The sequence below is a fragment of the Manis javanica genome, chromosome 10 (genome assembly GCF_040802235.1).
Source record: "Manis javanica isolate MJ-LG chromosome 10, MJ_LKY, whole genome shotgun sequence".
Classification (NCBI taxonomy): Eukaryota; Metazoa; Chordata; class Mammalia; order Pholidota; family Manidae; genus Manis; species Manis javanica.
In genome coordinates, this window is record NC_133165.1 from 115,651,508 (window position 1) to 115,674,394 (window position 22,887).

The 22,887-nt window shown below is 45.5% G+C and overlaps 1 protein-coding gene across 9 annotated transcripts in view; it reads left to right on the top strand.

The window, feature by feature from the left end:
- Positions 1-22,887, top strand: part of ATXN10 (ataxin 10) — a 169,936-nt gene that overhangs the window by 95,107 nt on the left and 51,942 nt on the right. Inside the window, exon 10 of one of the 9 annotated variants that reach the window (XM_073214035.1) lies at positions 8,631-8,681. The exons of the other annotated variants lie outside the window; for them this stretch is intronic. Coding sequence (XP_073070136.1) covers positions 8,631-8,666 — 36 coding nt within the window. The 3' untranslated portion in view covers positions 8,667-8,681. Of the gene's footprint in view, positions 1-8,630; positions 8,682-22,887 lie in introns of those variants that run through there. 9 annotated transcript variants of the gene reach the window in all.

The following is a 22,887-nucleotide window of genomic DNA, read 5'->3' on the forward strand; positions in this document are numbered from 1 at the left end:
TGATTTTTCGGAATGACCAAGGATGTTTTATGGATTAGAGATGATGAAGATCATCAAAGATACGACTATAAATAAATGAAGAGCTCAGGCTCTAACCAGCCAAAATAGATTTGAATCTGGGTTCTGCTACGTAATAACTGGGTGACCTCGAGCAAATCATTTAGCCTCTCTGGGACTCAGTTTACTCGGTCAAAACCAAAGTATTATTAATAGTTTTGGGAAAGGCTGGTTGTGAGGAGTAAATTAAATAATCCTTGTAAGACATACGGCAAGTAATTAGCTGTATTTATACTTAGGTTTATTTCAGCATTATTGATAATATTAGGAATAGTCTACTTTTCCATCAGTTGGAAATGTTTAAATAAATTATGGTAATTTGTTATCTGTTCCAATAAATATATTTTCAGAGAATGTTTACTGTATTGCTACAATGCTCGTGATACCATCGTCAGTGGACATAATACTGTATCTAATAAGTCCGTAGCTTTATATATTTTTATCTATGATAAATATATATTAAACATAAATAAATACATATGTGCATGGCAGAATCACCCAACAGAAATGCACTATAATATTAATAGCAGTTATCTCTGGCTGGTAGAATCAAGGATTAGTTTCTTTTTTCTCAGATCCTTTTTTTAGTCTTTATAGGAAACGTGAATTACTTTAATAAGAAGAAGATACTATTTAAAAAGGAAAAGGGCACATGTCTAGAATTCCTGTTTTTCTCTGCAATAAGAAGAGAATGTGCTTAGTTCATGACTGGAGTAATTCTTTACTGTATTTCATAGTTGTACAACCCTTCTTTAACCCTTCCTTAACCTGGCTCTGCGGGCTTTAACAATTACAGTTGCAATTACATTTTTCATTGAGAGATTTTAAAAAGTGAAACATTAGCATAGGATTTGGATAATTTTGCTGACAAATAATACCTGGGACAGGAGTTGTAGGTGGTAGGTGAAGGCAGTGGGGGAGAGAAAATGCAAAGGTTACCTTCCAGTGTGTTAAGTATTTTTTTTCCCTTAAAAGGAATAGAAATTTGTCAGGTGTTCTGATTTGGGTACATCAGCTTTTGCTGAGCGCCTGAGTGTTCAAGATTTTTATTACATCCCTCAACCTAATGAAAACCTGAGCACTTTTTATGTTGGCAATTTCTTTGCATCTCCCCAGGCTTCATTTCTTTGGTTTAATGAGAGGAGTGCTCTTATTTCAGATGTTGGAGAATGTTCCCTTTTCTACGAGAACAAAATGGAACTGTCTGTCACACATGTAAAACAGCTTTGATCTTCAGCGTATCTGGTGTTTTGGTGTTTTTCTGGCAGCAAATGAAAATTAAGAGGATCGAAGTCACATTCCTATAGGGCTCTTCTTCGCCAGCACTTGAAGTCACTGTCGGACTGCCCCCCATTTTAAAACCTACTGCTTATCTTACTCTGATAGAATTTAATTTCACACCCATCACATCCTAATGGACCAAAAGTGATATTTAGTCTCAAGCTGTAGCTTTTAGCTTGAATTTAAGTCCGCTGTATTGCAGTTGAGAGTCAAGTCTGGAATAACGTTGACTCCAAATATGAACGAACGCGGTGCTTGGCGTCGTGTTAGGAGCACTCGGCTGAGCCCAGCACGCGTGTATCTCCCATGTGCTGAGTCTCTGCCGGTGCTCTCGACACTGGGGGTGCAGGAATGGATTTGGCCACGTGTTTACCCTCTAGGAATTCACAGGGTAAGGGGGAGACGGGTGTAAAATTGGATCATGTCAACAGAGTGGAGTAAGTGGTGAGTGAGAAGTATTCAGAGTGCGTAGAAGAAACGTTCTCCGTGCTTGAATGGCTCACCGCGGAGCTTTGAGCAGAGCCTCAAGGACCCGGGCCTTCAAGGACGAGTGAGAAGGAGGCGGCAGGTGGAGGGGAGGGTCGGTCTCGCTGGCAGAAGAGCACCTGTGAGCAGGTGTGTGGACCTGCTGCTGTGTGCCAGTCCTACCAAGGACCTGCGGGGTGGCAGGCAGGGGGTGGGGCTGCCGAGGGCTGGCGGGCGAGGCCACGTGGGGCCGTTTGCCAGGCTGACAGCTCTTGGCTGTGAGGGAGGAGTTGTGAGTCTTAGCACGGTTTTAGTCTTTGTAGCTTCATTAAAATCTCGGAGAGTGGCCTTTGCTGCTTTTTCAGATCCACTCTTCCCCCCACTGTGCTTGTTTTCTCTGTCACACTGTGTTATGGTTTCTGGTCAGAGGATGTAATCTCTCTCCTTGGTCTCCCCCTCCCTCGTCCTGTCCTCTCCTGTCCTCTCCTGTCCCCTCCTCTCCTCCCCTCCCCTCCCCTTCCCCCAGGGATTCTTGCTGCTGGAGTCACACTGCAGCCTCACCTCCCATGGAGATAGGTTTTTGGTGGGAGTCCCTGGGCCCGGGGTTGTGGACTTGTCCTCAGAGTGATTTGCTTTTGTTCTGTCCCCTTGGGTCCTGGAGGACCACAGCTCCTCACCTTTTACCTGTTTTTATAGTAACTGACCAGGGATTTCACTATCTTACCCATAGTGTGCATGTCGCCCGGGGCCTGCGTGTGGCCTCTGGGCAAACCGCAAGCCTTATTGAACTAGCGGGCAGTTTTTCCTGAAGGGGCAGCCTGTGGTGGGGCCTCACTGTAGACTGGAGTTTTTCATTCCCTGTCACTGCCCTGGGTAACCTGAAGGCCTGCACCCTCACAGTGGCCCTAAAACCCCGGCTTCTGGGGGCTTTGTCCTGCTTGGATTCCAGATACCGCACTCTTGGCTACCACTCTGGCTCTTGATTTCTGGCATCTTCAGTGATACAAAGGCCACCCTGTGGCAGAATGACGCCCAGGTCCCCTGAACCCTCCAGGGGTTAGGCACAAAAGTGAGGCCTGCCAGCCAAGCAGCGCTGCTGGGCGATGGTGTGAGCCCTGGGCTGCGGGTACCGGGAGCTCACGCCCCGCCTGCCTGTTCCTGGCGCCTTCACACCCCTCCCTTCAGCACAGTGCGCAGGGAAGTTTTGATGTGGGGGAGTGAAGGTTTAGGTTCCAGATGCTGTACTTACTAACAAGGCAGCTGTGTATGTGTCACCTAACTCCTCAGAGGCTCGGTTTCTTCCCCTGTGAGGTGAGGTAATTCTGCCTGCATCATGTTTGCTGTGGGGAGCAAGTTGTTAGTGACTGTGGTGGCATTAATAGCTGCCTCCTGTGAGGGCCTCTGTGTGTACTGGAGTGGGGCATTTTATAGACGTGTATTATTTTACCCTGTCTGATCCCACAGCCCATGTCTGCTATGTCATTCTTCCTGTCTGAGGTCAGTGTGCAGGAAAGGCCAGGCTCCCAGAAGGTAACCGCTCCTGTGGCTCTGGGAGCAGGGCCTCAGCCTCGCTGAGCAGGCTCCTGAGCAGGCAGCACCCATGGACGGGAGCCAGAGAGGGAGAAGGCTGGGGTCCATGCCAGTTCCCTTCCCACCGCGAGCTGCCATATGGCTGCGCCCTCCCTCTCCACAAGGACTGGCTGCCTCTCTCTTGCAAAGCAGCATCACGAAGGCTGGGGCCCAGGGCCCTGAGGAAGGCCACATGCAGTGCCCTGCTGGGCGAGCCTCAGAGCAGAGCGGGCCGAGGTCTGCTTCAGGAATTCTCGCACTTACGCAGTACTTACAAGGCCTGTGCGGCGCTTCCCTTCTGGTGAGCAAAGGGCCGCCTGAATCCCCATGGCCCCCTCCATCTTCCCAGTTTCCATCTTACTAGGAATTCCATTATTAGCCTTTCATTTCCTGTCATTCAGATTTATGTTAAAATGCAAATACATCTTGGAGGGGAAATGATCTCAGCCTGCATCCGTCTCTTACATACTCGGTGTATGTAGGTCTGTCTTTCCTGAGGGCAAACTCGGTAGCACGGTTAGGACATGCTCACGCTTTTGGTGCTGCCATTAGTGGTAATTTGTCTGCAGTTGGAAGTGACCTCCGTTTTCTTTTGGAGAAAAGACATTAGTTACCATGGCCACTTATTTAGATTGGAAAATAAAATCTTAAGCCTTATTCAAGACCCTAGAAAAGTAAACTACTTCTAGAGTAATAATAATCCCAATATTGGGAGCACGCATTGTATCATGCTCACGCTGTGACAGACGTCTAAGCCCTTTCAGTACATTTATCGTCAACACATTTCCTAGAGTAGGTAAAATTACCCCCGTCTTATAAATTTGTCAATGTTGGCCCATCGGTTAAATAACCTGCCCCCGGTCACACATGGCCAGTAGTCAAACCAGCCACTTAGGAACCCAGGCAGCCCGGCTCCAGACCCACACTCTTGACCAGGCAACATGGCCTCCCAACTGCCTGTTTCTCTTTCCGTGGTTGGCCCGGACTCAGCATGGGCCTAGTCTGGGATAATTGTCCACTGGGGATATTGTTAGCCACATGAATCTTCCAGTTTTTTATTTATGATCACAGATTCAGTTTCTGCTTTGCAAGTCAATGCATGCCGAATATCCAGTATCAATCTCTCAGGTGTGGTAGGAATAAAGATAGTTTTTGTAAATTGTATTTAAAATAGGTTTCTCTCTGCTTATCCAGGCTGTTTTTAAGTAATTAATCTTCTGAGTACAGCTTTGAAAGACTGACATTTCCAAAGAGGTATATTTATTAAGGAAAACTTGGTCTACTAGTACATACTATACATATGGTGTATATGTATACACATATACATACATAAGAAGAGAGAATATATGTTCTTTAATCATTTAAAGAAAAATAAACTTTTGACATTTAAAGAAAATAGCTCAATTGCTCTGATGGACTTCATAAAGGATATTTCCAATTTTTGTTTGCCTGGCATTTCCTGAGGAGGCCCCTTGGCAGCATTTCCAGCCCCTCTGCTGAGCACCGCGGGAACCCGTGTTCCCCTCCTGAGCTGAGATGGCCTCTCAGAAGTTTGTGTGATTGCGGGGAAGGTGGTGGTGGTGGGGGGTTGCTGTGATTGTCCTTTTCAGGTTGAACTATTTGTGTTGTTTGTATTATTGTACATCTTGTGTTACAAATCCTTCCCCAAGCTGTGCTTAGCTCATGTTACTCCTGGACATTTGAATAATTGGTTTAACGTGAGACTAATTGCTGGGAATGATTCAGTGCTGTTTACTTGGTTTGATTTAGTGACAATGTTGAATTTACCCACTGGAAAAATCCAACAGGAAACTTTAAAAATAAGTCCTCTCCATTTTAGAGCTGGGGGCAGGAGGGGTACTGGAGTTGAATTTTTATCTTTTTAATCCTGTGCTGCTGGTGCATGAAAACAGAGGAAGAAGGAACCAGACAGAGGCAGGGGCCAAGATGAGAAATACAGTTTCGAATGTTTCTTGAGGCTCATCATGCCCTCCTCCTCCCTGCGGCAAGGAGTGACTTCGGGTCTGCACCTGCATCTGGGGAGCAGAGAGCCGGGGGCTGGGGGCGTGGGGAGGAGGGCCGGGAGTCTGAGCAGGGAGGTGGCTGCGGGTGCTGTTGACAGGAACAATCCGCTGTCGGGCCTCTGGGAGGGGCGCGGGGAGGGCGTGTCCCTTGCCTGCTGGAATTTCAACCCTGACAACTTTCAACTACATCCTCCTCCCTCCCCCAACCAAAAACAAAACAAAACAAAACAAAACAAAAATATCCCGGTGCTCCAGTGGGAGAGGGGCAGTACCAGCTGATGGGTGAAGTGTGGCTGAGCAGTGGGCTCCCGCCCCACCTGGCGGTCTGCCCCATCCCCACAGTGCCACCCAAGTGCTAGCAGAGCCCCGTACTCCTGGGGCTGCAAGGCGTGAGCCCTGGCTGGGGCTGGGGTCCCCCCACTAATTCACTGGGATAGGGTTTTGCTGTTCCCCGTGGGCCCCTGGAGAACCTTTCCAGAAAGCAGGAGTGGATGTCTCATTCAGCACTTTGAAGGGAGAAAGAAATCCATCCTTCTTGTTTTCTCTGTAGACAGATAGGTTTTTAATCCTGAAAAATCATCTCTAACAGTTATAGAAGAAAGAACATTAGTACAGCATTGGGAAACAGGATAGGATTTTTTTAAATGTTTTTTTTCCCACATGCACATAGGATTCAAGGAATTTTTAGTATACTGACCTTGCAAGTCAAATTGTTTTGAAATTTTAGTTATTAAGGCCATATTGTGATTAGAAATTCTCATCTAAGTTAATTGGTACTTTCTTCTCTTTTAAGTGTTGTTTTCTTTTAATAGTTTTTATAAGCAGTTCAGCTTGGCTTTACCGGAACGTGAAGCACTGAAACACTTTCTCTGGTCAGTGTCTCTCACTGGGGCCACACTTGTTAGTGGCATTTAGTGGATGTCTGTGTACATACACTGTTTATTAATCTTATTTGAACTTGTAGAAAAGAAAACACAGAGTTCAGCCTTTGTGATGAGATGTACCAATTCAAGCTCCAGTTGATGTTCCGAGTTTGTAAGCAGAGGCTGACTTAACCATTTGTTCTGTGTGTTACTAGAAAAGCAGCGCGAGGCCCCTGCAGTGGTGAGGGGACCTCTTACCTCCATGTCGGCCCGCCTTCCTAGGCTCCCAGCGCTCCGCTGACCTCTTAGCGCTGCTCTGAGAGTTGCGTGAACCCCTGTGTGTCTTGCCTGTCAGTGTCTACATGTAGCACCGCAAACCTTAGGGCATTTTGAATCCATGTAGAAGCTCAGAAAAAACAAGTTTTCCTTTTTTGAAATTACATATTCATGACCTGAGATACACCCACTTTTAGTGTTGGACATTCCTGGTTCAAAACATTAGATTCGAACTATTGATCTTAAAAGCTGATGTTTGCTAAGGAATAACACACCTAATTTCAAGATTGCTTTTGGTGTGTTACTGTGCCAGTCCACAACTTGGAAATTCTCAGTTAGTGCAATGTTTCATGCTCTGACAATTATCTTTAAGATGTTTTTAGGTTACCAGGTGTTAATTCAAACACACGCAGGCCTGTGTGCTTGTGCATACACGCATGCCTACACACTCACAGCTGAGTGCCAGGAGCTGTAATTTAAAGTGGAATTGATAGAACAGTATGTAATGTTTCATATTTAGGGCAAGTTCCTGGTGTACAGCTTCATGTGACATCTCGTTTTTTAAAAGCCTGAGGCATCAGTAATCTTTACAGCAAGACTCTAGTGCTGTGTTATGCATTCCAGGCTTACTGTCTATTCTGCCCAGTAAATATATGGCTTTTATGGACTTATAAATCATGACAGTAGGATTCATACATATCCCGAAAAGAAGGGATTTAAATCTTTACAGAGTTACCAAGATTTAATGTAATTTAGACATTATTCTTACTCAGAATAACATTCTTATCTAAGGCAGTATATTTCCTATCTTTGAAGGTAACTTTAAAAACATACTGCCAGAGAAACAAGTGTTTATTAAGAGCATACTGTATGCCAAGCATTAGGCTAAGTGCTGGCAACAAGAAGGGAAGAAATGGTCCTAGCCCTTCATTAACTCTCAGCCTGAAGGAAGGTGCTGAAAAGGGAAAGAGGCCAAAACTGTCTGGAAAGTTGTGTTTTTATGACAGAGCAAGAAGGCAGTCCTGTGTGGAGGGGGACAGAGCGGGCCGGCGGAGAATTCCAGGCCCTTCGTGTGGGTCTGAGCCTGAAGGAATGGCTTGCCGAGGGCATGGACACTGCCAAGCTCCCAGGACAAGTGGTGTTTAATGGTGTCAGCAGCAGAGGCCCGGCTCGCCCAGCGGTTCATACATTTTTCCCTCCTTGTCTTCCTAAGGCTCTAGTTTTGGGGAGAGCTGGAAGCTGAGGAAACCAGAAGGTCGGTGGTGTCCCAGGCTTGCTCCTCTCTCTCATTTGCATACAGATGCACACATTGGTAACGAGGGGTTTGCTAAGGGTGACGGATATACACACCTGTGTAACTATTGCCCAAATCAGGATGTACAGAACATGTTTATCACCTTCGAATGCCCGTGCAGCATTGCCGGGGGTGGGGTGGGGGAATAATGACCCTGAGGATGGAATGAGGAACAGGGCGGAATCCTGGATTGCATTCTTTTCCTCTGCTGGAGATAGACGTGTGCTAAGCCAGCTGCATTCCTTTGCTTACACTCCCTGAGAGCAGTAGCCCAGTTGCTCGTGGTCCTGGTGGTCCTGGCTCACGTGGAGGCATGGTTCAGGTCTTAGAGCCGTGAGGCTTTCCCGTCCACAGATGATGATGCACCTGACCCTCGTCTTGAGCTTTTGTCAGGTTTCTTGCAGCCCAGATGCTGCCGTGAGTGTGTCGTCATTGCCAGTACTCTCTACGTACATCCAGCATGTGCAGGGTTATTCATTGCTTAGCTCACAGTCACTAAGTGTCTGCCACCTGGCAAACTGTCTGTTAAGCTCGGGTTCAAAAATTGAGTCGATGCAATCTGTACTCTCAAGTCACTTATGGTCTAATAGGGGACACAGACGGTTAAACGGGGAGCTGCAACAGGGTCTGGCCAGGGTGGGATAGGGGTAAGCACAAAGCTTCTCTTCCAGCTCCCCGGGAGTGACGAGAGCAGTAAGAACGGTCACCACTCACTGAGCGCTTACTGAGTGCTAGGCACAGTTCTGAGTACTTACCGCCTAATTCACTTAATCTCTTGATACTGTTTTTCCCATTTTGCAGATGAGGAACCAGAGGGTCAGAGAAGCTGAAAAATGAGCTGTGCTGCTTCACGCCCCTCGGGGTTTTTCATGTTGTTTGTTAGCTGCAGCGTGCATTAGCCTCGCCTAGCTGACTGATGAGAGCAGAAGAGCTTGGAGAACCAGTTAGCAGGTGGCCACAGGCACCTGGAGCTGGAGGAGCTGGAGGCCTGATGAGGAAAGAGCGTGGTGATAAGACTGGAGATAAAGGGACAGATTGGAGAGGAAAGAATCTGAGGAAGACAGGAATGCAGGAGGGTGTTTTTCTTTTGGTGGGTCTTGTGCTTGGTTATTATTCTTTTGGGAAAGAAGGTAGCTCTTCATTGTTGCCCTACAATTTTAAGGACTACCTTGGTATTTTAGCATATTTATATTGGGGATGTTGAGCGCAGATTAAAGTGGCACCTCAAATGCTGCGAGGCAGCCCCTGCCATGCCTTTGCTCGTCCCCCTCTTTTCTGCCCCTGGCACAGTGCCCTGCCCAGGGTGAGTGCTCTGTACATTTTTAGGGATGAACAAATGAATGTTCTTAAATATAAATTTTTTTTTTTACAGTTAAATTTCTCTAAGCTCTTACTTAACACTGTATTTGTTTAACGTTCATTTCCTTCTAACCTTCATAGGAAAACTAGGGACAAAAATGATTATTGATAAAATTGTAATACAGTATAATACAAACTATTTGTAAGAGGTGAAAATTAAATGTAATATTGTAATACAGTTGTGATAGAAAACACCTCTTTTTTTTTTTTTTAACTTTCCAAATACAGTGAATGGGACATTTTATACAAGCCTTTGCTCTTTAATTTTTTACCGTAACACCTCTTCCCTGCTGTTGCCTAGGCTTTATTAGTAATTAGATAAAAATTTGTCTTTTTCAGCTACTCCCCAGGGAATGGCAAAAGTTGGTTGCTTGGCTAAATGGTCTTTAATTAAAGCTGAAAAAAAATTAGGCCATCATGATAGAGATATTTTTAAATGTTGGCTAGAACAGAAGTGGCTGATTTAAGTGCAATCAGATTGAAGCTGTTTGTACTTGAGTGGATTAAAGTATAATTTTTAAAAAGTATAATTAAAAAAAACATCTGTCTGGGGTGTTGCAGGTGTGGTCCTAATTTTAAGCAAGTGACTGGACCAGGTCAGCCTTTAAGAGTCTTCTGACTCCATGATTTTTCTGACTTTAAATGTATTTTCTATTTAAATACATCTTTTTACTTCACTTTATGGTTTCAGTGAGATAAACAACAAAAATCAAACATAAAAGATAGTAATATAATCAGAACAATTACAGAAAAGGGGAAAGGCTTGAAGGTAAAAAGTAAATTAACTTCCTCTGTCCACACTGGCTTCTGTCTAGGCATTTTGGAAGCTATTTGTATATTATTTTCTCTTTGTGTGTCTCTCTTGACTGGGCTGTATTTCTTTCTTGAGGAGCAGGTACCTTAGCTTCCTTTTCTCTGTATGTAAATTTGCCTAACAGAGGGCCTGGCTGCGAGTAGGTGCCAGATATTCATGAATGCCTCCCTCTGCTAGACAGAGGGATGACTGTTGCTTTTTATCTTTATAATAACAGATAACAGGTGGAGCAGATTATTCCAGTCAAAAGTAAATGTAAGCAGTAGTCTTGTTGGCTGTTGTATGTTCTGTGCTTAACATATATACTCACACTTGGAATGTGACATCTTTGAATGTGTCTGCACTGTATTTGTTCTTTAATAAAACAGTCTTCTTAACCCTGATGTGCTCAACCGTAAACAGAAGTGTGCCCCTGAACCTGCGGGCCCCCCTGTGCACACCCAGGCTTGTCCCGCTCAAGCCCCTTCCTTCTGATTCCTCTCAAGCGGGCTCCAAAAATGCTGGGCCGGAGCGTGTATTTCAAGGGTGCTTTGAGAACATGGAATCCTACGGCAGGGACTGAAGGCCTCCAGGCCCTCGGAACTCTGCAGCCATCGGGAGCCAGAGCCGCCCAGTGGCCCCTCAGAGGCCTCACCCTCTGCCTGACTGCGTCAGCCTCAGTCAGCCTCACATCGCTGCTGTGGGACCTACAGCTGGCAGGTAGTGCCCTCTGCATCTTGGCTACAAACCCCAATGTGAGAATGATGGCATGGCTTCTCCTGGGCCCGCTTCCATCTCTGTAGGTCCCTCACTACTTAGGGTCCTGACCCTGGACCAAGCAGAGAGGCACCCTCTGGGGCTTTGTCTGAAATGCAGAATCTCAGGGTCTACGTCAGACCTGCCGAATTAGCACCTGTGTGTTGACAAGGTCTCACGTGATTGGAATGTCCAGTAAGTTTAGGAAGCACTTGTGTAGACCATGGTCACTCATGTGCACAGAGCAGCGAAGAGGTTTCCTGGAGCAGGAGGCTTGACCACAGCGTTTTAGTTGGGAAAGAAGCCTAGAAAATGGCCTGCTGGGCCCGTCCTCCCCTCCCTAACCCACCTTGGTGACTGTCCACTGCGGGAAGGTCGACCATGGGTACAGTGCCCTGGGTGGTGGGCAGGACGATGGGGAAAAGCATATTCAGGTAGAGAGGCTCAGTGCAGACCTAGCAGCGGGATGGCCCGCTGTGAGCATGGGAGGGCGAGAGGCGCCTGGCCTGGCCGGAGGGTTCTTTCTGCGGTGCTCCTAAGAGACAAGGCAGGATTTGGCCAAGATAGTGCAGGGCTTCACGTGTCAGGCGGCGGACTTTGGACGTGATCCTCCTCGCCCTCTTGGCGCCGAGCCCGGGCAGTCCTGCTGCCCTGCTGGTCCAGTTCCCAGCTGCAGCCTTCATGCTTACCCTTCTCTCTGCCTGATTCTCCAGAAAGGTGCCAGCTCCCTTCCTCCCTTCCTTCAGGATCCTGTGAATCCTGCCAGAGGCCTTTCCTGCCCCGCCCCCTTTAAACTGTAGCCCCCCTCCCTCAACCCCTCCCTGCTCCTGTTCCTTTGGCATCCACTTCCTTTTTCTCTGTCACATTTACTGCCATCTGTCACACTGCGAATTTCTAGGACATGTGTTTTGTCTGCTCCCCATCCCCACGTGCGCTCTTTGAGTGTGAGCACAGTGAGGGCGGGCCAGGACCGTGTTCCTGCTCTTTGCCCTGCGCCCAGACCAGCAGCAGGCAGGCAGCAGGCCCTCGGAGCAGACTGGCCGGCGAACACGGGTCTGCAGGGAGCCCAGCAGGGCTCGGGACGCCAGCGGCTGTGGGCCCTTTCCCACCTTTGCCTCCCCCAGTGTCCTGCAGGCCCCCTTCCTCCTCAGGTGGCCACATGTTACTGGAGAGATTAATGAGTTCCTTTCCAAAATTTTGCCAACCAGCTTCCCCCGGGCCTTCCCAGCGGCCTTTCTCCTCATCTCTGATCCTGTAGTGCCTCAAGTTATACTGCTCACCCAAGTCACTCGCACCTGCTGCAGAGCATGTGCTTCGTATCAAGGCTGTCTGAGCTTCGTCTGAATCTGAAGTCCCCGCATGGAGTCATCGTTCCCTTTCCCCGCATACAGGAGAATTCTTCCCCTTGGGGGCCAATTCCCAACGCCTCCCTGTCCCCGCTCCAGCCAGCGCCTGGTGCTCCCAGGCTTCTGCAGGTCGGCCCAGAGCCAGGGCATCTATTGGGTGTGGTGGGAAGGCTGCTCTCAGCAGCCTCCTTCCTACAGCATGTGTGCCCCTGTTCTCCCCTCCATCCCATGCCCTTCACCTGTGAGTCTGAACCCCAGCAGGTGTCTCCTCTGCAGGTGGTTAACCCAGGTGTGCTTTGCCGTCTCCGACTCCACAGTCCGGCCTGCTGGTTGTCACCCTCGGTCTTCCCCAGTGGCAGCTCAGTTGACTGTTTCCCCATCACCCTTTGTGGGTGGGCTTAAGGTGAGATAGGGTTTCTCCTTTTCTGGTATCAAACCCCTGCACACTTTGGTGAAGAGGGTCTAAACAAGCTTTTAAGCAACCAAGAAATTTATTTATAATGGTTCAAACAAGATTCTCTGGATGGAACAAGTAACAAAATTCCAAAACCATACATAAATTTAGTAAGCTGTGGAGTTATTTGAAATTCACTGACACTTCTCTTCCTCGCACGTCTGTCTCAGTCAGACACAAAATGTCAGCCCTTCTCCAGTGTACCAGCCACCATGGGAATTGTCTGTTTTTGAATTTGATTATGAACAGCCTAACATCCTTAGTATATTCTGTTCATTTATCATCAGTTAATGCTCACCAGCCATGGTTTTCTGTAATCCTGTTTTTTACAGTTTAAATGATTATAGGCTAAATTTTCTATTTCGTAAATGAGAAAAACCCTTTTCAGGAATTTTAAAGAGCTGTGCTGATAGGAAAGCAATGTCAAGTTAAGTAGAAACACGGCAGGGATCCCAGGAGATCATCCTCCTAGCCCTGGGTCCATTCTTCCCAGAGCAGCTGCAGAAGGAAATCTTGACTCAGTGCAGGGATGATGAAAAGCGGCAGGTTGTGGCTGACCATCAGCCTCAGAGACAGAAACTCAGAGGCTAAGACCTGAGAGCCAGTGGCAGAGGACCCGGAGCTGGGAACCCACAGGCTTTCCAGTAAAGCCAGACTTTGATAAGTGCTCACAGAGAGAGGGTTGGCCCCCTCACACAAGTCTCTCTTCGAGGACTTGGGGCGCATTGTAATTCCTCTGAACCCAGTTGCAGATCGCAAGGTGTTGCTCTGAGGCGCAGACTGGGGTAGAGGGTCTGAATGCTGATCTGTTCCCTGCTCTGCTTGTACCCTGGCAGTGCCCAAGTTCTCCCCTGTGACCTGTCACTCTTCAAACATAAGTTATTTCCCAGCAATTTGCAAATCTTAATCTCGCTGTTCAGAATAGTTTGTTGCATAAAGACACGACTAGAAGGGAAGCACCCCCCTGAAAACAGCCCTGTTCACGCTCACGCGTGCTCAGATCGGAGGGCTCCGTTTCATGCAGGTGGCCCTCCTCACCTGAGTGCACAGACTGAGTCTGATCTCAGTAAATGCTCAGGTTTTCTTCTGGGGCCGGATAACTTGATTATAAGGTTTATTTAGATGTTACCCTCGGTCGTCCCTGTTCATAAATGAACACTTATAGCCAGCAAAGCATCTGAGAAAGAAAAAAGACCAGGAGTTCTATCAGATACTAAAGCATAAAGCTTCCACAACTAAAAACAGTCTGGTATTGATTGGCACATGAAGAGACAGGCTAATAGAACAGCGTAGAAAATCTAGAAATAGATACAGTTGTTTTTGGAAATTTTATATATGATAAAGAAGGCATCTCAGATCACTGGAGGGAAAAGAAGGGCTGTTTAATAAGTGGCAGAGGGACAAGTGGATATTCGGTGTCTTTTTGATAAAATTGGACCCACCCTTACACACTGGTTTAGATTTATTCAAAATGGCAGAAGTATAAATGTTAAAATGCCTGGATCCTACAATAAGGGGAAAACATGAATGAATTCCTTTAAAAACTGACAGTAGAGAAAATTTCCTATGTAGCTCAGTCTGAAAGCAGTAAGAGAAAAGCTCAATAAATATAAGTATACTTAAAACATACTCAAAAGCAAACCCTTTGTTAATATGAGGATTGAACTGCTGGCAGGAAAAACCAAGGACAAAGACGTCACTTAGGAAAGTATAGTCGAGGCTAGAGGATGAGGGAATAAATAAACCCTTTGCATGCACAAAACAGTCAGCAGAGCAAACGATAAAAGACAAAATGGGGATGACATTTACAGCTGAAGTCACAGAGAGCCAACATCCATGTTACATGGTTTCTAAAAATTAAGAAGACAAAAACCAGCAGCCCCAAATAAAAATGGATAAAAAATATAAATAATTCACAGAAAAATAAATTCAAAGGGTCCTCAAACCAAGGAAATAATGCTCAACCCCGCCCTTAAAAAAAAACATGCATGCTAAACTATACACTGAGATGCCATTTCTCACCTATTTGACAATAAATGTAGTGGGCAAGACTGTGTGTGGCAGAAACGGTTCTCTTCATGTTGTGGTGGACAAATGAAATGAAGCAGTCCTTGTGGCTAGGCATTTGGTCGAGTCCAGCACAATTAATGTGCATTTATTCTGTGACTCAGCAATCTTGATTTTAGGAATCTGTCCCAGAGACCGACCAGCTCAAGACTAATTAATTAATTGCAATGTTGTTTATAATCCTAAGCAATCAGAAACAACCCAAATGTTCCTCAGGAGAGAGTTACAGTATACAGTGAAATGCAGTGCTTTGTGAAGGTAAAATGAAGCCATCCCCATGTGCTCGGTGGAGTGGTCCCAGCACTGCATCACTGTGGGAGCACAGCAACGACAGAAGGCTTTCACAGTGTGCCCTGTGGTCTGATACAGGGGGAGAAATATGAATGGAGGTCACAGATGTGTATGTACACACACACATTTCTCATATGTTTTCGAAGAAAAACCATTGAATAAACTGAAAAACTAATTGTTAAAACATTAAGAGGAAGGGACAGGAGAGTAGACAACAGATAGAAACTAGAATTCTCTGAAGGCTTCTGCTTTATAGTATTTACTTCAAAATCATGTGTATGTTTTACTTAATTTAACAAATCAAAAAGAAAAAAGTTACAAATGCAGTCCCTTGAATGAAAGAGAAAAAAGGGAGAGAAGAATCCAACTATTACACAGTGATAATTATTTGAAGTCATTTTTTTGTTTTTTTTGCAGATGACGTAGTTTTTATTAAAGTGTAGTTGCCATACAATATTATATTCGTTTCAGGTGTGCAGCTACAGCATGGTGGTTCAACAATTGTATGCATTACTAAATGCTCACCGTGACGGGTGTAGTCCCCGTCTGTCAACATACGAATACACTACTATATTACTATGTTCCCTATGCTGTACTTTCATCTCTGTGATTAATTTATTTTGTAATTGCAAGTTTGTCCCTTTTATCCCCTTCATCTGTTGTACCCATGCCCTCACCTCCCTCCTCTGTGGCAACCACCAGTCTGTTCTCTGTGTTTATGAGTCTGTTTCTGTTTTGTTTGTTCATTTGTTTTGTGAAGCAATTTTTCTTGTCATATTTTGACTGTAGTGCTAGTGGGATATATACTAGTATCAAAAGAACCATGGAGAAATTAAGGCCTGTGTTCTGTTGTTAGCAGTATTGGTAATGGTGTTCTGAAATATTTATTTACACACACACAGATGTTTACACACATATATACATGCCATATATTTTGCATTTAGGATGAAGAAAATAAGAAATTACGTTTAAGCTGTTAGGAAGCAAGATTTTCAGCATGAAAGATAGAAATATAAAAGCAAAGCAGTTATAAAGTTTGAGCTGCAAATAGCAGTAAGAATTCATGATTGGCAGTTTTTCCTTCCAGAAAGTACATATTTCCTAGCTATGTTCACTGCAAAAGACCAAAATCAGTGAGCTCCTGTGGCATCCAAATTGTGTTTCCTTAATACCATTTCTCTCTAAAAGGAACCGGGGCTCCTTGGTTCTCCATAGGGCAGGAAATAGGGACGATGTACCTTGGACTAACGTGTGTGCAAGAAAGTTTTCAAAGGGGACTTGGAGCTCGGTCACAAGGACACAGGTGCCTACTTGAAGGGTTGTCCACTTGCCAAAGATGCAGTGGTTTATGGATTAAAAAAGAAAAATGCAGGGGATTGAAAAACATCAAATTCATAAGAATATATATGTTCACAACCTAAGATGAAATGCTAAAATGTAAGAATTCTCTTCCATTACTCTTGAAGATAACTAAGGCACCAGTTCACTACTATGGAAACTGATAAATAAAGGGCAAGAGTCAAGTGTTTACCCTGCCTTTCAAGTCTGAAATCAAGCAGTTGATTTTTAGGAGAACTCCATCTGAGTGCAGGAAGGAATAGAGTCGTGAGGAAGTCCTCCGTTTGCAACCCTTAAAGAAATACTGGGTTTGGGTAGCCGTCAGCAATAACTGCCAACACCTAGGGTGAAAGTTGGCATGGAATTCTGCAAGGGATGTATTGGCCCCCAGCCCCAGAGCCCACGCATGGGCCACTGAAAGGGAGAAGCCAGACTGTACTTCCTGGGGTTCTGTGATGTTTTCTTGGGGAAATGAATTTTATCAAATCTCCAGGTGAAGTCCCACTTGAAGACCATATAGGTGCCAGAGAGACTAACGAGCGCAGCCAGCTAGTGCAGAGGTGAGGACGTGTACCAGATAAACAGCCAGCGTCTTCATTAAAGCCTCACGTGAAGAGGGAGGGGAGGACCGATGGGCACAGATGTAAGACAGTTTCGGAAGCTGACCACCCAAGGGATCCAGGTAGGCCTTGAGGGTGGCTTTGAGCAAACCGGTTGTAAAAGGATGTTTCTGAGATGCTCATGGATACTTGCACATTGGCTATTAGATAATATTAAGGAATTACAGTTGATGTTACAAAGCAAAATAATGGCATTCTGGTGGTTTCTGTTAAGGTGGTATCTTAGAAATACTGAAGTGTTAGCCAGTGAAGTGCTATGATGTCTGAGATTTATTTTAAATACTCTTGGGGAAAAAAGCCCAGGAAGAGGACAGATGAAACAAGACGGGTGACTTGTTTGTGAGGCTGGGCATTGTGTGTGTGGGTGTTCATTAGACTTCCCACTCTACTTTGTGGTATGTTTGGAAATTTCCATCTTAAAAACTGGTTAAAAAACATTTTAAGTTGTTTCTATTGTTGACCTTCGATGGAAAGCCCTTGGTAGGCAGGGGGAGTCCATGGGACATGGAAGTCAGCTTCACCCATAGAGCAGAATCTGGTAGTGCAGATCGGTGCCCCGCCCCTGGACACACGAAATGTCTGTGTGTTTAAGTGTCATATTTATAGACAACAGGTATTCCCACACCATCTGGTTGGTGCAGGGCACTGGCAGGTTGGTAGGGGAATCAAGATGAAAGGCTAGCGTCCTGCCCCATGAGTAGGACAGAAGGCTGCAGGCACCACAGTGTAGCCACAGCAGAGACTGACGGGAGAAGGAGATGCTTGGACTGGGCCTTGAGGAAGGGTGGGTGTCAGTTATGTGGCAATAGAGAACATTCAGAAGGAATGCATTACCAGTGAAGGTACAGAGAAGAATAAAGAGTGAGTCGCAGCTTGGCTGCAGCCAGGGAGAATCTCGAACAGACTTGGTGGAGTACAGTGACCGAGGCTGGGTTCTGGAGGACTGGGGAGCCGGTTTGGAGGGCCTCCTGGCCTGAAGCCGTGCCTCCTTTATTTGTCTCCCTGAGTAGCCTGGTACAGTGCCTGCTAGGAACTCAGAAAATATTCGATGAATGATTACTCTGTACACAGCCTACTCTGAATAAAAAGCTTGTGTGAGTGTCAGGGAGTTTAAAAATAGGAAGAGTGTTCTGATGGGACACAACGTATAGATCTGTTGGGTGAATGAAAAGTAAACTTTGCCACAAGTGCTTTGCCACTCTGTAAGTACATTTCTAAATAAGGATTCACGGGTGCAGTTTCACAGAGCAGGCTGCGTCCCAGATGGTAAGACTGAGAGCCAGGGAGGCGGGTTTCAGGGTTTATGGGCTCAGAGTGCTGCCTCTCCTCGGCAGCTCCTGTGCATCAGGCCCGCAGCTTCACGCGTCCGCTCTACCTGTGAGAGGGGGTCACCCCGTTTCACAGATGACGAACCAAAGTCATAGAAGTTATTTGCCCAAACCAGCTGTAGCAAAGTTTAATTGAAACTGAGATCTGCTTGAATTCCTTATGTAGAATTTTTTGAAAAAAAGTGTAAATTGCAACCCTTTAAGGTCAAATAAAACCAATGAAATTGGACATAGCCAGGATCTTAAAAAATGAGATAGGATAAAATGGAATAGAAAAGGTTTCATGGATCACGTGAGGATTTAGCTACACACACTGTAATAGATGATTGTGGCCAGCTGGAACAAATGCTGCAAGCAGGTGGGGAGGGTATGTGATGAGTACATGCAGTGACTCTATGTCCCCACATGTGTATGTTTCTGTGTGAGTTTGTGCATGTGTATTAGGTTCAATATAAAATACATTCCTTACTATGGGACAAGTTCAGAAAATTTAAATAACATTGCAGAGGGCTGTCCAAGTGCGCTGGAAGGTAGCCAGACTGGGTTCTGAAGTGTCCTTGAATGTCCGGGATATACAGGGGCTCTCCACCAGCATGTGTCCGACATGGGAAGCACCCAGTGAAGCCTGGCCGTCGTGGGAAGGCAGACATGGGAATGTGAGAGTGCACTGCTGCCAGGCCTGGCCCAGATCAGAGGGCTTCTCCAGGGGAGGGACGCTAAGGGCCAGGAGCCAGGAGCCTCACTCTCTCCATCCCTTGCCTTGACTCATTAGCCAGTGAGTTGTTTTGGTCTCATGGCCTGGGAATGACCTGCTGCTTCCCTCACTGCTCCATGTGGCCTTGCATACACTGTTCACTTGGAAAAAGAAGGCAGCAACCTTCCCAAGCAGAACTGTCATCAGTCCTGGGAAAGTGCTGGGTCAGCTGCTCTGGCTTGTCAGAGCGACCTTTTTCCCACTTGCTCGCTAGCACAGTTTGGCCACCTCTAGAGGACCCCATTCTCCCAGGCCGTCTTCTCCTCAGCTTGCCACTGGGGCTGTCACCGCTTCCTCCTGGGAGACTTCATCCCTGACCGGCCCCATGGGCCAGTCCAGCCACTGTGGCAGCTCTCCCGAGAAGGCCTCTGTGTCCAGGGACCACAGACATTTCCATGGTCTCTGGAGCACATAGGTGGGCCGATGGCCTACCGCTTCCTGCATGATGGGCACCAAGGCCTGTCCTAGCGGGAAGGTCAGCACTGAGGCTCTGCTGGGGGGAGGAGTTCCAGGGAACCGGTGGTGGCCACCTCCTGCAGGTGGACCTTCCCGTCTGGCTGGTGCGCCTCCTGCAGTCTAGCCCCCTGAGAAAAACACGGATGCCCACTTCCTCCATCTCCTTAGAGCTCTGCCTTCTCAGCCTTTTTCCTTTTTTAATTATTATACAGTAAAACTGACTTTTGGGGATGAGTTTAGAGTGCTTTGAATTTTCTTATTTACATGTGGATTCATGTAACCACCACTACCACAGTCCCACCACCCCCAAGAAATCTCTCATGCTGTCTCTTTATAGTTACGCCCTTGCCGTAACCCCTGGCAACCAGTGATCTCTTTCCTACCCCTACTTTGATCTTTCTGGAAGTTTCATATAATGGTATCATATAATATGTGACATCTTGGAACTGACTTCTCTCACTCCTCATAGTTCCTTGGAGCATCATCCAGGTCATGCAGATCTGATTCCTTCTTACTGTGGGGTGATAACTCCACGTGCAGACGTGCCGCTGTTTATCCATTCTCCCCCTGAAGAACATCTGGACTGTTCCCATCTTCCGGTTTTCACAAACTGCTTTGAACATTTGTGTATAGGCTTAAGTTTTCATTTCTCTAGGATAACTATCTGGGAATCAGACCCCTGGATTTTATGATGGTATGTGTTTAATTTCATAAGAAGCTGCCAAACCACTTTCCAGAGCAGCCGTACAATTTTGCATTTTCACCAGCAATGTATTAGAATTCCAAGCGCCCCACATCCTGATTAGCACTTGGTATTGTCTATATTTTTATTTTAGCCATTTTAATAGGTGTGTGGTGGTATCTCATTGTGTTTTGGCTCATGATGCTGAGCCATTTTCCTAATGGCTAATGATGCTGAACATTTTTTCCTGTGCTTCATTTGCCATCTTTATCTCTTCTTTGGTGAAGGGTCTATTCCATCCTTTGCCCATTTTGTAATTGAATTGTTTTTTAGTTGTTGTCATTGACTTGTGAGAGTTCTTTATGTATTCTGGATACATTTTCTGTTGGATAATGTAATCCAGAATATTTCCTCTCAGTCTCTGTCTGGTTTGTCTATTTTCTTAGTGTTTTGGGGCAGAGCAAGAGTTTCATCATTTTGATGTTCATTTTATCAGTGTTTTCTTTAATGGATTGTGCTGTCTTTCGCAGAACCCCGCCTAAGACAGAATCATGAGGGCTTTCACACACATTTTTACCTTAGAGTGTCATGGTTTTATGTTTTACATTCAGATCTTCGTTCTGTCTGAGTTAGCCTTTGTGCTCAGTATGAAGTTTAGTGTGCACGAAAGGAGGTTGGCGCCTGACCCATCAGGATGCCTCTTTATGTTCAGCTGGCAACTCACTGGCTCTGAAAGGGGGCCCTGTGTCCGTGTCCCTGCACTCACATTCAGGACCTCACATAGGGACTGATAGCTTAAGGGCTCTGTTAGGTGGCTTCGTTGAGATTTTATAAGAGATTCAGACTAAAGTTGGAAAACACAAACAGGGTTTAAAGAAGGGGCGTGCACTTGCCTAAAGCTTATAGTAAGTTCATATTTAGCTTTCTTTATTCTGTGCAAACATGTACTTATTTGCTTGTTGAATCATATTCAGAAATACTCTATAATGTTTCTATTTTATTACAATTAATTAATATTGGAAAATACGGTTAGAATTAGGTGACTGCCAAAATGGCTTTGGGAATTTTGGTCTGTATTAATAACACGGTTCTCTCTTTGGTGTGACTGTTTATGATGCAAATATGACTTGGAATACTGTTTACGAAGAAAGCTTTTTGAAATACAACATCTGAGTAGTTTCCGTGCTTAAAGATTTCATCTCTTCTTTAGTGCTTATGGGAGAACATGCATGTTCAGCTTATTTGACACAGTAATACGAACAATAGACACTGTCAGTATATCACTCAGCCCCTCACAACAAGCCTCCTTAAGCTACAGTAAGATCAGTGTCCCTTTGTTGTTGGTTAGAAACCTGGGGTCGGGAAGTGAAATGGGGCCACGTGGGCACTGACTTCAGTGACTCCACAGCCAGGGGGCTCCATCCCGAGCCTACACATCACCCCTCTGCCTGATCAGAGCCCAGGGCTGTCCATCTCGTGCATGTCACACGATCTTTATAAATTTTAGTTTTCATTTCATGTCATGTCCTTAAAATCAAGATGTGATGTGCTGTACAGTCCCGTGGTAAACAGGTGATACTCTGCAGAAGTACAGACACCCACAGTAGAAAGGCTGCAATGTTTGTTTCCATTTTTTCCATCTAAAACTTAAGAAATATGGACCATGTTTTACCTTAATCATAAATCACCCATTTATTAGTTCAATGATAACTAAGCTTTTTACAGTGCATTGCATGTCATAAAGCACTTTCACATGTGCGTCACTGAGGAAGGTTTGCAAAATAATTGTCTTTGCTTAAAACACATTCAAAGATCCGTGGTGTGTATGAAAAAATATCAGTGGTTGATGGGAGTATTTGAGTGGTTTATAGGTTCCTCATTGCATGGTGATGGCCCCTCTGGATAAACCAGAGAATTGTGAAATTTTCTATTTCTAGAAAAGCAAGCATAAATGTTTCCCACTTAGTGGACCATTTTGCAGAGTGTCTGTCTTGGGACTGTGACTCATGCATGTGTACTGTGTATTTCTCAGGCTGAAAGGGAGAATGGACAGTGCCTGCCATTCTGGTGAGAGAGCTGAGAGTCTGTGGGGTTGGGTTATATTAGAGCATTTCTGTTCTCATGGTAAAAGAAGCAAGGATAAATCACTCTTTTTTCAGAATTGCATGAACCACTGGGAGCCGTAGGTCTTTGAAAGGGCTCACAACACCATGGTGACATTTTTCAGGGGTGATACTTTTCATCTGACCATCCTTCAATTTTTTCTTCTTTAGAAATTTCCATTTTCAGGAAAGCTCACGTACCATAGTGTGAGACACTTTGCAGGGGTCCATGAGCTTCCTGAGACCTCAGGGAGTTTCTGGACCTCAAAGTTGGAGCCTTACTGTGAGGGAATTGAACTGCTCACAATGTAGAAGGAAACTGTGGGCTTGAAGACCAGGCAGACCTGGTTTTAACTCCTCCAGGGGCTCAAGAGCAGTGGCTCTGGTAGTTACCAGCTGTGTGGTTTGGGGCAAGAGTCAGTGAACCCCTGTTTCCTCAGTGGAGAAAAATAATGCATGCATTATATTCTGCAGGGTTGCTAGCAGCATTTAAGATAATATATGTACCGTACATCAAGTGACACTTGGTATATGACAGTCACCCAAAAATACTAACTGCTACTGCTACTAAGCATTTATATTCTAATTAAATAGGTTTTTGTGCCAGTGAGTCTGAGAAAAATGGGAGTTTTTAAGCATGTCTTGATGGAGAGACTGGGCTGTTTCTCAGCTTCTTGTTTTCACAAATTTGCACATAATTTCTCAGTAAATG